This window comes from Caretta caretta, chromosome 1 (genome assembly GCF_965140235.1).
Source record: "Caretta caretta isolate rCarCar2 chromosome 1, rCarCar1.hap1, whole genome shotgun sequence".
NCBI lineage: Eukaryota > Metazoa > Chordata > Testudines > Cheloniidae > Caretta > Caretta caretta.
The window spans coordinates 232,539,284-232,552,263 of record NC_134206.1 but is presented as its reverse complement, the minus strand read 5'-3'; the positions used below and the strand labels follow the sequence as shown (position 1 = coordinate 232,552,263).

Sequence of the window (12,980 nt, the reverse complement as noted above, 5' to 3'; positions counted from 1 at the left end):
AGCTTTGTATGCTGTCCCCTATTACCAAACCCCTTGGCCATTTGATTATGTTACCAATCTTGAAACATTTATTTGGATGTACTCAACATACTCCCATCCACAGCTCTGAGCACATACACACACACTTCATAAAACGTATACAGCCTACAAGCTGAACCAATGTTCAAATTGCAAAAGCCTCCACATTCTCACAAGCTAAGATTCTCCCACCTCTCAGCCCCATTTGCTCAACCTTCCCACTTCAGAAAAATCCTGGGAAAGGGACAGACCTTATAGCCTGACCTGAATGTCAAAATATTCTCTAGAGCAGGGGTTCTCAATCTTTTTCTTTCTGAGGCCCCCCGAACATACTATAAAAACTCCATGGCCGGCCAGTACCACAACTGTTTTTCTGCCTAATGCTGGTCCTGGCTTTTATAGGATGTATCAAGCAGGGTAACTGTCCAGGGCCTCACACCACAGGGGTCCTCACAAAGCTAAGTTGCTCAGGCTTTGAATTCAGCTCCAGGTTGCCAGGCTAGGAGCCCTGGGCTTCAGCGCCACACAGTGGGGCTTCAGCTTTCTGCTCTGGGTCCCAGCAAATCTAACATTGGCCCTGTTTGGCGTCCCCCCCTGAAACCTGCTCATGGCCATGGAGGGGGCCCCAGGCCCCTGGTTGAGAACCGCTGCTCTACAGTTACAGTTCCTTGCCTGGGCTCCTCCTAGGAAGAAACTTACTCACCTCAGAGCTAAGCTTTCCAGTTTAATCTAGCCCTAAGAGCCCAGTTCAACCATCCATTCTATTGACTCTGCTAAGAGTTGGATCAAACAACACATGAGGATGCTGTTTGTTCAGACAAACTGTGCTGTTCTTCTTCTACTCTGACTTTTGACGTGAACAGAAGTTCTATGAATGAATGACCATCTTCATTTAGGATGGGGGAAGAAGAGGAGGAGGAGAAGGAGGAATTTGGGTCTTGCTCTGGACAGGACATAATGATTCCTACCAGTATGAATTAGTCTTTTCATAACTCGTAACTCACAGATACGAACTAATGGATAAGACAATGAGACAACGGTGGAAAGAGATCCTCCCTCTAAGCGGGAATACCTAGAGTATGCAAAAGCAAACCAAGGGCTGGAAGAGAAGATATAATTTGGTAGAAGGCTTAAGTAGTTCCTTGAATGTCTTCTGTATACTTTAATCAGCAGGCAACAGCAACATCACAATAACCCTCTTTCTATATAATCTGCAGCAAAAGGTCAACATCCTATTATATTTTGCTAGCAATATCTTCCCCTTATGCCTTTTTGCCCCCATTCATGGAGTTCACGTCTTGTATGTGAGGAAAGAGGGGGCCTTTAACCCTAACTTAAAAAGAAGAAAGAATGTGCTTTTTCAAAGTGAATGAGACACATTAGTGTCACGTTTCAGGTCCTGTTCAGCATTCAGTCTGGTGTGCAATCTGTTTGAATTGGGCTTTTGAAAATACTCCTTCACGTCCATACAAGTTAAGGGGGGGGAAGGGGGGGAATAATTTCTGGCCGTTTTTGCATCATGCTAGGAAGAAAAGCACTGGGTATCAGACTGAAGACTAAATCCGAACATCAGGGTCATACACAGGCAGATCCTCCTAACTGCCTGCACATAAGTAAGGTAATAAAAATGTTTCCAAATATCCTCCTGGCTACTGCATGGTGCTGGAAATCACATATCTGGCAGAACTGATCTTTAAACTGCATGAAACGTGAGACTAGGATCACCTCCCCCCAAAATGCTAAACAATGTTTATCTGCATTGATTACAATGGAGTTACATCAGTGTAAAACAGGCTTACGAAGAGAAGAATCAGGCCCCTTGACCTTTAAAGTGGTTCCATTTAAGTTGTTTTTTTTAAATACTATTTCCCACCAATTTGTGAAACAGATGATCTCATTCATAACACCCTGTCCTTTCAGCTGCACAGTCTGCTAACAGTGAAGTGCAGCTGTACGACTTTTAGGTATCCCCTTGGTTTAAGAAACAGAGCAACAACAACAAAAGGAAAGACCACAGTACAAGATAATGGGACTGCATCACTCCTTGGTGACTTGTCATCCCATTACTTGAAAAATGTATATGGAGGTAAAAATTTTCCCAATTAGTAATGGAGATTTCAGAAGTTAATGAATTCTGCATAAAAAGAGTCAATGGAGTTACAGCACAATACAACTGGTATTGCAGAGTGAAGAACCAGTCAGAATAAATTGAAAAAAAGTGACAAGAAGATAGTCTTCTAGATTTTTATGTCAAACCCAATTTCTTTCTAAAAAAAAAAAAAGATCTTGAGAGGTACTTTTAATTGATGTCAATGGGATCTGCAAGTGCCTAGCAGTCCTCTCAGGAATTGGTCCACTGAAAGTAGGTATTCAGTATACAAGTGTGCAATTTCGGATTGGAAATTCCCTGTATATTTCAATCATTCCAACCTCTAAGATAAATCCTGCTGAAATAGCAAAGGCCCAGGTACTATGCAATATAGGATTAGACTTCCCCCCTCGCCACCATGAGCTCCGATCAAGGGCAATGCATAGTTGCACTGTGTCAGGAGCAAATCAGAAATCAAACTGTGACTCAGTCACAGTATGGGCTGGTCCCTCTCTTGCTCCAGAGTGAAGAGTAATCACTTCCCCATCTGCAACAAATCAGCGGTGCTGCTCTGTACGTTCGGTGGGGGAGGAGGGGGATAAAGTCAAGGTTATGCCCAATCCCCACTTCTGCTCCCTCACTTGTCACCCACACATGTGCAAGGGGAGAAGATACCCCACAAACGTCCGAGGAAGGTTGGTGCAGTGGTTAGGAGGATAGTCTAGGACATGAGAGACCCAGGTCCAATTCCTACTCTGCCAGATTTCCTGTGTGGCCTGGGGCAACTCACTTAGCATCTCTTTCTCTCCATTCTCCGATCTGAAAAGTGAGGAGAATAATAGCACTTCCCTACCTCAGAGTGCTCTTGTGAGAATAAATATACTAAAGATTGTGGAGGAACTCAGATACTACAGAGAGGGGAATTATAAGAGTACCAAAGAAAACAAAAGAGGCAGCCTCCTTCCCTTGCCCCTACTCACAGGTGCTGACTTTCAGCTTTCCCCAGGGGTGCTCTACCCTCACTTGGCCCTGAGGCCCCTCCTTCCCCCAAGACCCAACCCTACCCCCTCCCCGGAGCATGTCCTGCCCTCACTCTGCCTTTTCCCACTCCGCTCCTCCGACCCGCTGACTAACAGCTGATAGGAGGCAGGGAGGAGCTGATTGGCAGGTGGCTGCTGAGCACCCACTATTTTTTCCCCTGTGGGTGCTCCAGCCCCAGAGCACCCAGAGTCAGAGCCTATGCACAGACTAGCAACAGAGGTAGGAAGTGCAAGGGCGATGCAAGGCAGCTTCACAATTGAACCTATAACAAAGGAAAAGTTACACTGGATTCACTACACTCCTTCCTCCCAAACATTCCTTGAACATCAACCTGTGTGTGTGACTAAAAGCTAGAGGAAGATCCACTAAAGAAGGTTGTCATTTTCGGTTGTATTTCATTAATACAGCTGAAAGTGTTTTTGGTAGGGAAAAAGCCAGTTTAAATCAATTTTAGTAGTTATAGCTGCAATGATTAAGACCCTCTTTAAACCAATATACTTTTCTTTTTGTCAACAATACCGGCAAGGCTGGGAGTAACAGGCAAATCAATCTCATACAGCATCTTAGCAAACAGCAAGATATCAGCAATTATATTTTAAATTAACACCCAGCAGGTTTGAGGGAGAAAATTTCTGGAATTAAAATGAAATAGCACTTAGGACAATTAGTTACCAGTATACTTTTCAAAGTGAAAGAACCCAAAATATTTCACAAGCTATATGCCTGTATATGCAGACCACCACTGAAACACAACTGTCTCGCAGGTGGTGGGTGACCGTCAACCAGTACACAGTGCCACAAGCATGGGGCGCCAGAGAGTGCACAAGACACGCAAAGGAACCTGTGCTTTAGGAATATCCATGAAGATTAGACAGAAACTTGATTTTAAGAGGTCTCCTCCAAGAGACCTAAACAAAGTAATCTACATGCCACTCAATGTAAATATCTGCCTTAGAAGGAGGAAGGGGTAAATCAGATCTATAGAAAAGTTTAACCAAGAGTAGGTATGTACTTCAGATCTGTTACATCCAATCAGCATGGTCCAATGGATAGAGCCCTTTGTACTATTCCTAGCAAGTCACTGCATTTCTCTGCATTTGTTTGCCCTCCCACCTTTTGTCTCATTCATCTATTTAGATTGTAAGCTCTTGGGGGCAGGGCCTGTGTCTTATTAAGTGTTTGTACAGTGCCTAACACATTGGGGCGCTAGGTGCTACCACAATACATTAATAAATAATAAATTAACCTACCACCTCCATTGTTACTAATTGGGCTAAATCCTGAGTGTTACTGAGCAGATGCCTCTCAGAAGAGAGCACAAAATGTATTTTGTGAGACTCTTACCCAGAGTTGCACTGTCAAGAACCACAAGTGCATCCTATTATGGTTTCACAATTCTAGTGTAGAATGTGTCCAGGGAGTTAGAGATAAGTGATTTATTCACCAATATATAGTACAATGAAAGAGTGAAATCAAGGTAGGTTCTGATGCTCATTTAAAGGAGTTACAGACTGACAGGTACTAAAACGAGGGGCTGGAAAAAAAGAATGTTTGTCATCTTTTGGAAAGACAACTGTGCACCTCCTTTTCATTGCATTGTATTATAGTGATCACAACTTCCTAATGAATATCACTTTCGGTCACAAACCTGTGGCACATAAGCTCATACAATTTGGCATGATTGACAACACAATGGCCTCTCTGAGACGAGAGAGATTTCAGAGGAGTTAAGTTATAAAGAACATGCAATCGACATGTTGGATAATGGGACACCTCACTTCCTGCATAAAACATATGTCCTGATAGAATTGTTCAGACCAGTAAATTATTTAAGAGCAAAATAAACACAAACAGAAAAGTGCTATGCAATATAGCATGGATGTTAAATGACAAAGCTATATTCAGGGAGAAAAGCCACTAGGAAAGGAATTGGCAAACTATGCCTTGTCTTAATATTGCTCCCAGCCAGTGGCTATGTGGTGGTTTCTGTCCTGATCCCAGTGGACAAGAATCAAGCACACTACAAGCAGCATCACAACTGACACAATTAGGAACCCTTGTTGACAGTCTCAGTGGTGAGGCTAGGATTGATATGGAAGATGAAGTATACGTGGAGATGAGATACATGAGTTAGTGTGAGGAAGCTCAGAGAGAGCGGGGCCCCATGCCATACCCGGGCTGTAGATAAACAATGGACTTCAGTCTCCACAGTTCGCTAGCTGACACATTTTACTTACCCTAATGTTTCTTAGGGCCAGATTATGATGCCCTTACTCAGAGTGAGTAGTACTCTTTCTGCACAAGTAGCCTTCTGGACATCAGTGGAACCACTCATGGCAAAAGGTACTATTCCACATGAGGAAGGTATCATTATTTGGCCCTTAGTTTATTTGAAACCTTAGAAGGTAGTACATAGAAAGAGAGTTGAGACTACTTTACCAAAAAAATAGCCTGAAAATATTTTCTGCGGAAATATCATTGACTGAACACAAGACTCAATCCAAAAATATCAAACTTGGTTAAATGTAATACCTAGTACTACCAGTTATATATTTCTATTCTTGTTCGTATCAGTCACAAAGGGACTGAGCCTGTTCCCACCGCTATTAAAATCAATGGAAGTTTGGCCATTAACAAGTAAGATTGGATTCCTAGGGTTCAAAAGTGCTCCAGCACTCACTGCTGGAGCGAGATATTCAAGAGTGCTCAGCTCTCAGTAAGGCATTTTAAAAAGCAGCCAAGTTTTCAGGCAGATTTCAGCAGCCAGGAATTCCCATTAAGAACACAGAGCTGCTGGGTGCTGAACAATTTTGGAAATCTTTATTTAGGTGCCTAAATGGGCATCACTGGGTGATGGAGTCTTTTTTAAAATCTGGTGCTTAATGATCAGATAGAGAACAAATGCACTTTGACAACTGGTCATTAACTTGTCCAGTAAAAGGGCAACACGTCGGTCAATCTTATTTATAAAAAAAAGAGCGAGGGAAGGGGGGACAAATGAGTGGTTTTGCAGACAAAAAAATTATTTATTTTTATGTGAGCAGTGTCACACAACGCCAAACTCTCTATGAAACATTTTTACCTCAGCATTTTTGTTACTGAGTACTGTACAGCCAAACTTATTGAGGTCTTGCAAATATATTCTGTATTGCCACGGTGCTTATGTCCTCTGGATAGCTGCACTCCCATTGCAGTGTAATAAGAATCTAGCAGCGTGTGCTACGTAGAAATTTCATGCTTCGGCACCTCATCTCTCACCCATACTGACAGAGACTGGGAGGAAAGGATGGGTAATAATAAACTTCCCAATGAGCCCAAATATCGTCCCTGTTTGTGGAGCCAAATATTTCTGATCATCATCATGAAATTACTTATATTCTGCACTCCTACCCGAACTCTCTCTCTCTGTAGGATAGTGGTTTTGAACCTGTGGTCCATGGACCCCTGGGGGTCTTCAGATTACATCTAAGATTTCTGAAGAGATCTGCAGCTCCAGTCGAAATTTTGTAGGGGTCCACAAATGAAAAAAGGTTGAAAACTACAGCTGTCGGACATCCGAACTCCAGTCACAAAAGACCCCAAAAGACTCAGAACACCCCAACCCCAAAGATCCTTTTTTCCTTCAGAGAGGGGGCAGAATGGAAGAAAGTCTCTGGCTGCTGCTCAGCTGCATCTGTCAGAACCATGGGAGGGATACTAAACACTTAGAGGTTTTACTGTCCCTCTTCTATCAAGGCTTGAGCCCCCCCCCACACACACACACACTTGCCAGAGCCTCTTTCAGGACCGAAGGATCTAAAACACTGCCCCTTGAAGATGTGGGGGAGCAGCCACTCAGCATCTCTAAATGTCTCAGCTAATTCCCCTCTCACTCCTGCAACAGATGAAGCCTGGTAGAGAGAGGGAGCCCCTAGGGCCTAGGAAAAAGGGGGCTCTGGAGGCAATTGAGCTGTGGTGGATAATCAGATTAGATTCTGAGGTCTGGATATCTGATATCACTTGAATATTAGAACCCCTGACTCCAAAGGATTGCCTGTTTCCCCGCTCTAACCAAGATCACAGCAGAGGCCGCTCCTCCCTACATTGGTCCTGATCCCAAGAACTGCTAAGAGCCCACAACTTCCACAGAAGTCAGCTGCAGTTCAAGGCTGACTGTGCTTCACAGGAGGCCCAAACCAGCATCAAGAATGGGCCCTTAGCCAGTAAGGGCCTCTGCAATTAGGTGAATTACAGCTGGAACAGGAATCAACTCCAAATGCCCTGGCTTTTGTGGATTCCTGAGAGAATCTTAATACTGATTCAGTGTAAGCTTTTTAAGTTTTATTCATATAGAACCAGCCAAGGGCATGTAACACTGGCCAGAACTATGGGGTCCTCTGGCAGAGCGCCACATGTGCTCTAATGACCAGTTACCATAAGATAAAGCTGCTATGGGGCTTTTAATTTAACTCTAAATGTCTTTGCCTTTGTTGATCTGGCCACATTTCTTCATGTAATTTAATTTTTGTGCATGAAAAGTTATAGCCATTTATGAAACATATAACAACATCACTTCAATACTTAAAGCAGCACATTTTATTTCAAATCCTTTGAGCTATATATTATTTGCCAGGAACATAAAGCCTTATAGCTCCATTTGTAAAAGAGGTATTAATTTTTACAGGTTTTCCACAGAATTTGCTCATAAAGGCTGTAGAACATACCATAAACAAACGAACATCACACTTTATTTCTTCATTAAACCATGATTCACCCCTCAATAACTAGCTGACCTCAGGTTAGCCTATTAGAAATAAAATACATAACATTAAAGGAGAGAGAGTGGGGCCAGCTCTACATTCCACGGGGCCCTATCTGAAAATACACGTGAGGCCACATCCAGCTCCCAACTCCCCAATAAAACTGGATCTCCTCCATGTATTCACAACTCAGACACCTCCAGTTTGCCAGCAACCTACTCCAGCTACCAAGAAACTCCACCAACTCTCCCCTTTTTGTGAGGGTCTGCCATTTGTGGTACTACTTCCTTTTCCACTATGTGGACCAGAAAACCAGAAAGTGTTGTCAAAGTTCAACTTTTCAACAGGGGAGGAGGGAAGGCAGGGAATTTAATCTCTGCAATAGCATGCTGCCCCGAAGCCATAAAAGATCATGGGAATCTCAATGGGAATTCTAGTTGGCGAGATGGGTAAATGTATGTTGTATGGGGTCCCTGGAAAAGGAGGGTGCTTCAGAATCACATAGGGGCACAGGTCTAGTGGCAGAAAAAATAATTATGAAAGAGAAATATTCCACTCCAGAAAATCAAACATATCTGGAGGGGAGGTAACTCCCACTTGTACTGGCTTTCTTTTGTCCAAATAATAGTCAACAAGATGTAGCAATTACTGCATTATAGAAATCTGTGATCAGCCTGCCTAAATTTCCCAAGAGTTAATCCTCAAATAGTCTGCTGAATAATTTTTTTTTAAACTGTTGGGATAAATCATCTCTCCAGTCTGACAGGTAGGAACTGCCTTAGTGCTGCTAATCAAAGCCTGTCTCAAAATGATGTTTAGACTTGTTAACAATAAAAAGGAGCAGCAAATGGATATATATGCAAGACTTAGAAACCATCTCATCAATTCAATAGGCCCTGGATGAAATCCAGCCCCTTTTTCTTTAGTGGCAGAGGACCCCCAAGTGCAGCAGAAGGGGCAGAAGACAGGATTGCTGGAGTCCATATGTGGGGTCCAAATCCCCTCTATTCTATTCTAATACTTCTCTCATTTGTTTTGGTTTCTGAGCAGCCAGCACCATATTAGTCAGAGGGGCTCTCTACATTGTTTCATGCTGATGCATTTGGGGTGATAAGGAATGAGAGAGTTTCATGGTGATAGCATGCTCAGCCCATTTGGCCTTTTCCAGTAGCCCTTCCATAAGCAGGACTCCCAATGGTATTAAACCAATCCTACAGCTATAAGGGCTTGTCTTCTTGGCTGCTGCAATCGACGCAGCAGGTATTAATTTAGTGGGTCTAGTGAAGACCCGCTAAAATCAATGGCAGAGCACTCTCCAGTCAACCCCGGTACTCCATCTCTCCAAGAAGAGTAAGGTAAGTCAACTGGAGAGTGTCTCCCGTCAACACAGCGGAGTGAAGACACCAGGGTAAGTCAACCAAAGCTACATAGCTGGAGTGGCGTAACTTAGGTCGACTTACCCCAGTAGTGAAGACAAGCCTTAAGACTAGGCGTAGAAAGGAGGAGTAAGTGCTCAACAGCAAACCTTCTAGCAAACCAGGAAGATGTACTGAAGGACTTGATGAAATTTTGTCAGTTCCTCCATGGTTGCAAGGACGGAGGTTGTTCCTTATATGGATCTCTAAGGGTGGGGAAAGAGGGTTGGGATGGAAAAAGTGGGGATGTTCATGTCTCTGACTAAGACACAGAATCATGTGGAAAAAATAAAAAGAAAGGGCAGCTATTCCACTGTTTCTGGGCCATTACTTCCTGTTTTTGCAATGCATACTTAAGGACTCCTTAATGTTCAAGATAGATTACTGATATAATTCGTAGGGAAGAGAGTCTATCATGTCACAACCTAGTTAGTGACTCTTTGATCCTGAGTTTTAGGATATGAACTCAACAATTTACACCAGCTGAGGACCTAGCACGTAGGTCCAATTCATTCATTCATCAGAAAGCTATAGCAAGAAACCAACTTATGGAGAAGTTATAAATAGTTGACATTTCAGCCACACCAGCTGTCTTTTGAACGTCAACAACTACAATACCTGGAACTGCTTTCTAGTTTTCCCTTTATTTTAATCTTTTCTAAAGTTAACAATGATTGGGTTTTTTGTTTTTGTTTTTTAAAAAGCACTTTCCTTTTTCGCTGCACTAAGATCTTCAGAGATGCAGCTATTGCAACATAGCCCTTGAGAATACTCAATGGCCCGTGATAAATCACTCTCAGAATGCATCCTTGTAATAGATGCACCCTGAGAACCTAATTTTGTCCATGCCAAAAGCATGTACATCCACAGGAGCAAGGGAGAAATGCAGAGCTGCCTGGGAGCAGGCCAGGTTACACAAGGGTAAAGGTCTTTCCACATTCAGTACCACTCTGAACATCAGTAGCAACACTAATGGGCAGCGCATATTCTTTTGGATGCATAAGTTAGAAAAGGGGAAGACACACTAGAGATAAGGCATGGTCAACTAGAGAAAACGCACATCCTCATCTTCTAGAAATGGCTGTGTGGGATATCCAGCAAGTCTCACAAGCTATTCCAACCTAAGAAAGACTATCTCTATACAGCAAGATTTTATTGCAAATATCCAGGCCATGCCAGCACACCCTAATGACTCTGCAGGATGCACACCTAAGGATGCAGAACAGACTGACACCAGTTCAAAATGGCAAGGAACTCTCTCAGAAGAGTCAGGATTCCTTGCCACTTGACTAGCAGGGGAAGGCAGAGTAGGGGCCATGTCCAAACAAACACCATGAAGAAGTCAGTCCTTCTCAAGGCGGTGCTAGTCCCACACACACAGGTTCTCTGTTGTACCCAGAGCTACACACATCTACAGTCCATCTGCAGCGCTCATCAGACTTACATCCGTGGAAACAACTACATCCAAGAAGGAAACTAAAAAGTGTCAGCACAGACAAAGGCGGAGGCTAGCCACAGGGACCAAAACACTTTGACAGCACCCTCTTGCTGAAGAAAGTGGAGATAAAGATGGAGGAAATGGCATGTGACACATTACTAAAGAACAGTGCTGTATCCAGTGAACCTGTCTAGGTGTTGTGCATAGATTTAATTCAGTGAAATAGGTGGTTTTTCCCCCCACACCTATGTTTGATCTTCTCCACGGACTTTCACTGTTCTCTAAATAGCACTATACTTAAGTGTACTATATGTATCATCAGGACCTGTTATTCCCACAGATGCAGTGTTATTCTCACAGATCTTATTTGTATTTTTCAGTGCTCTAACTCCTGACTTTCTGATCTTAGTTATATTGGGGTAGCTCTGGATTTTCATGGATTTGCTCTGGATTTATATCAGCATAACTGAGCAGAACCTGACCCTCTGTGCTCAATAAGTAACTTTCCTTCCTCCAGAATAGCCTGAAACACATACAGTCAAAGGGAGGGAGAACATAGAATTGGTGAAACAGAGCTATGGGTGATAGCAGTGAGTAAAGACAATGAGTGGAGGGAGACCCCAGGTTTACAGATGTGCACAGAGATCAGACTGACCCAAAATCACAGATCTGAGTGCCCAGCTCCCGCAGACTCTGTGAAAGTTTGGCTCTAGAAACAAACTTTGTTCCTTGGGGCCATTTCTAGACATGAGTTTGCAATGCGACATGTCAGCAAAAACAGCAAATTCAAATTGCGGCCACAAGTAACAGATAATCGTCCCTTTCTGTAAAGTTCTGATTAGACACCACCTGGAATATAGCGTTCTGTACAGAGCACGGCATTCTGTGAAAGACTTTGACAAACAGGAGGCAAATCAGAGAAGAGTAACACCAGAGACTGAGGAAAGATTAAAAGAACTAAATATGTGTTGCTTGGCTCAGAGATGACAAAAGGGAAAAACATGGTAACCGTCTATAAATATTTGAAGAGTATAAACATCAAGGAGGAAGAGGAATTGTTTACGGTGCGACACAGATGGAGCATATCATCTAATAAAATTAAGAACAGGAAAATTTAACTCTCTGACAGTGAGGCTGTGAAATACTCTTCCCCAGGGAGGTGTGAAAGCCCCATTGTTTAGGGCATTTAAATTCTGACCTAGCCAAAATACAAGAAAGTGTTCACTAGGGAACAATCCTGCATCAGCAGGAAGACGGACAGGATGGCTAATAGGTCTTTTCCATCTGCTCTTTCTAGGATTCTATGACTAACTGCTGCCAGCACAGCACCTCACTTCAAAGTGGACAAGCATCTTCCTCAATGACTGGTAAATGCCGGTACTATACATGTGCAACTGCTTGCGCCACACCCAGAAAGCTGCTACTCCCTCCACTTGTTTGGAGCTGGCCGTTCCAAACCAGGTTCCAGGCCTCGGTATCCCATGTGGCACCATGTGATACTGTATCAGGCAATCAGTCTAAAAGTTCTTTTAAATTGATCATTTTTATGCATTCTGAAATCATCCGCTGTCCACATATTTGGATGGATGTGTGTACAGACAGATCAAAGACATATAGCATAAATTGCTTCCTTCCCAAATAGTGAATTATGCATTTTAATAAAAACTTTTCACTGCTTTTTCTCACCTCCATCCTGAAATTTGCTTAGTCTTTCGAAATATGATGACATAGGACCCTGAACAATATCTAGAATAGCCAGCAGTGTCCTGGTCAGTCTGAGCAGCTCACTAAAACTATAAAAGCCAAAGTATATGAGATTTCGAGCCAGATGCACCACCTGCGGGAGGGAAAAAAAACAATCACAATGAAAACAACCTCTGCAACATTAGTGGTGTTGAACTGTACAATACAGTTATATTTTGTCCTGTCCTTTTGTCTTTCATACAGACTATGGGGCTGATCCAAGACCCAATGAATTCAATGGGAGCCTTTCCATCGATGTGAGCCCAGGCCCCTAATTGTCAAATGCTTCTCAGAGTTAGATAATGCAATTACTGGGTTAAATGAAAGCAGGAGAGAAAACAGCATGAGGTTTAGGCAGAGCTGGGGGGAGATCTAGTTCCACTGGAGAAAAGAAATGAGAAGGAAAGTCTATGAGGCAGAGAGAAGCCAGAAGGCTGTTCCAGATGGCAACAGCTGCAGTGGAGAAGCATCTTGAAACAGCAGCCGCCAGACTGTGG

The 12,980-nt window shown here is 43.1% G+C and overlaps 1 protein-coding gene across 4 annotated transcripts in view; it reads right to left on the bottom strand.

The window, feature by feature from the left end:
• The window catches only part of ITPR2 (inositol 1,4,5-trisphosphate receptor type 2), a 401,023-nt gene that overhangs the window by 255,839 nt on the left and 132,204 nt on the right, over positions 1-12,980 (bottom strand). For all 4 annotated transcript variants that reach the window (XM_075121545.1, XM_048825997.2, XM_075121548.1 and 1 more), the window contains exon 21: positions 12,427-12,577. In XM_075121545.1, the coding sequence (XP_074977646.1) occupies positions 12,427-12,577 (151 nt within the window). The remainder of the gene's footprint in view (positions 1-12,426; positions 12,578-12,980) is intronic.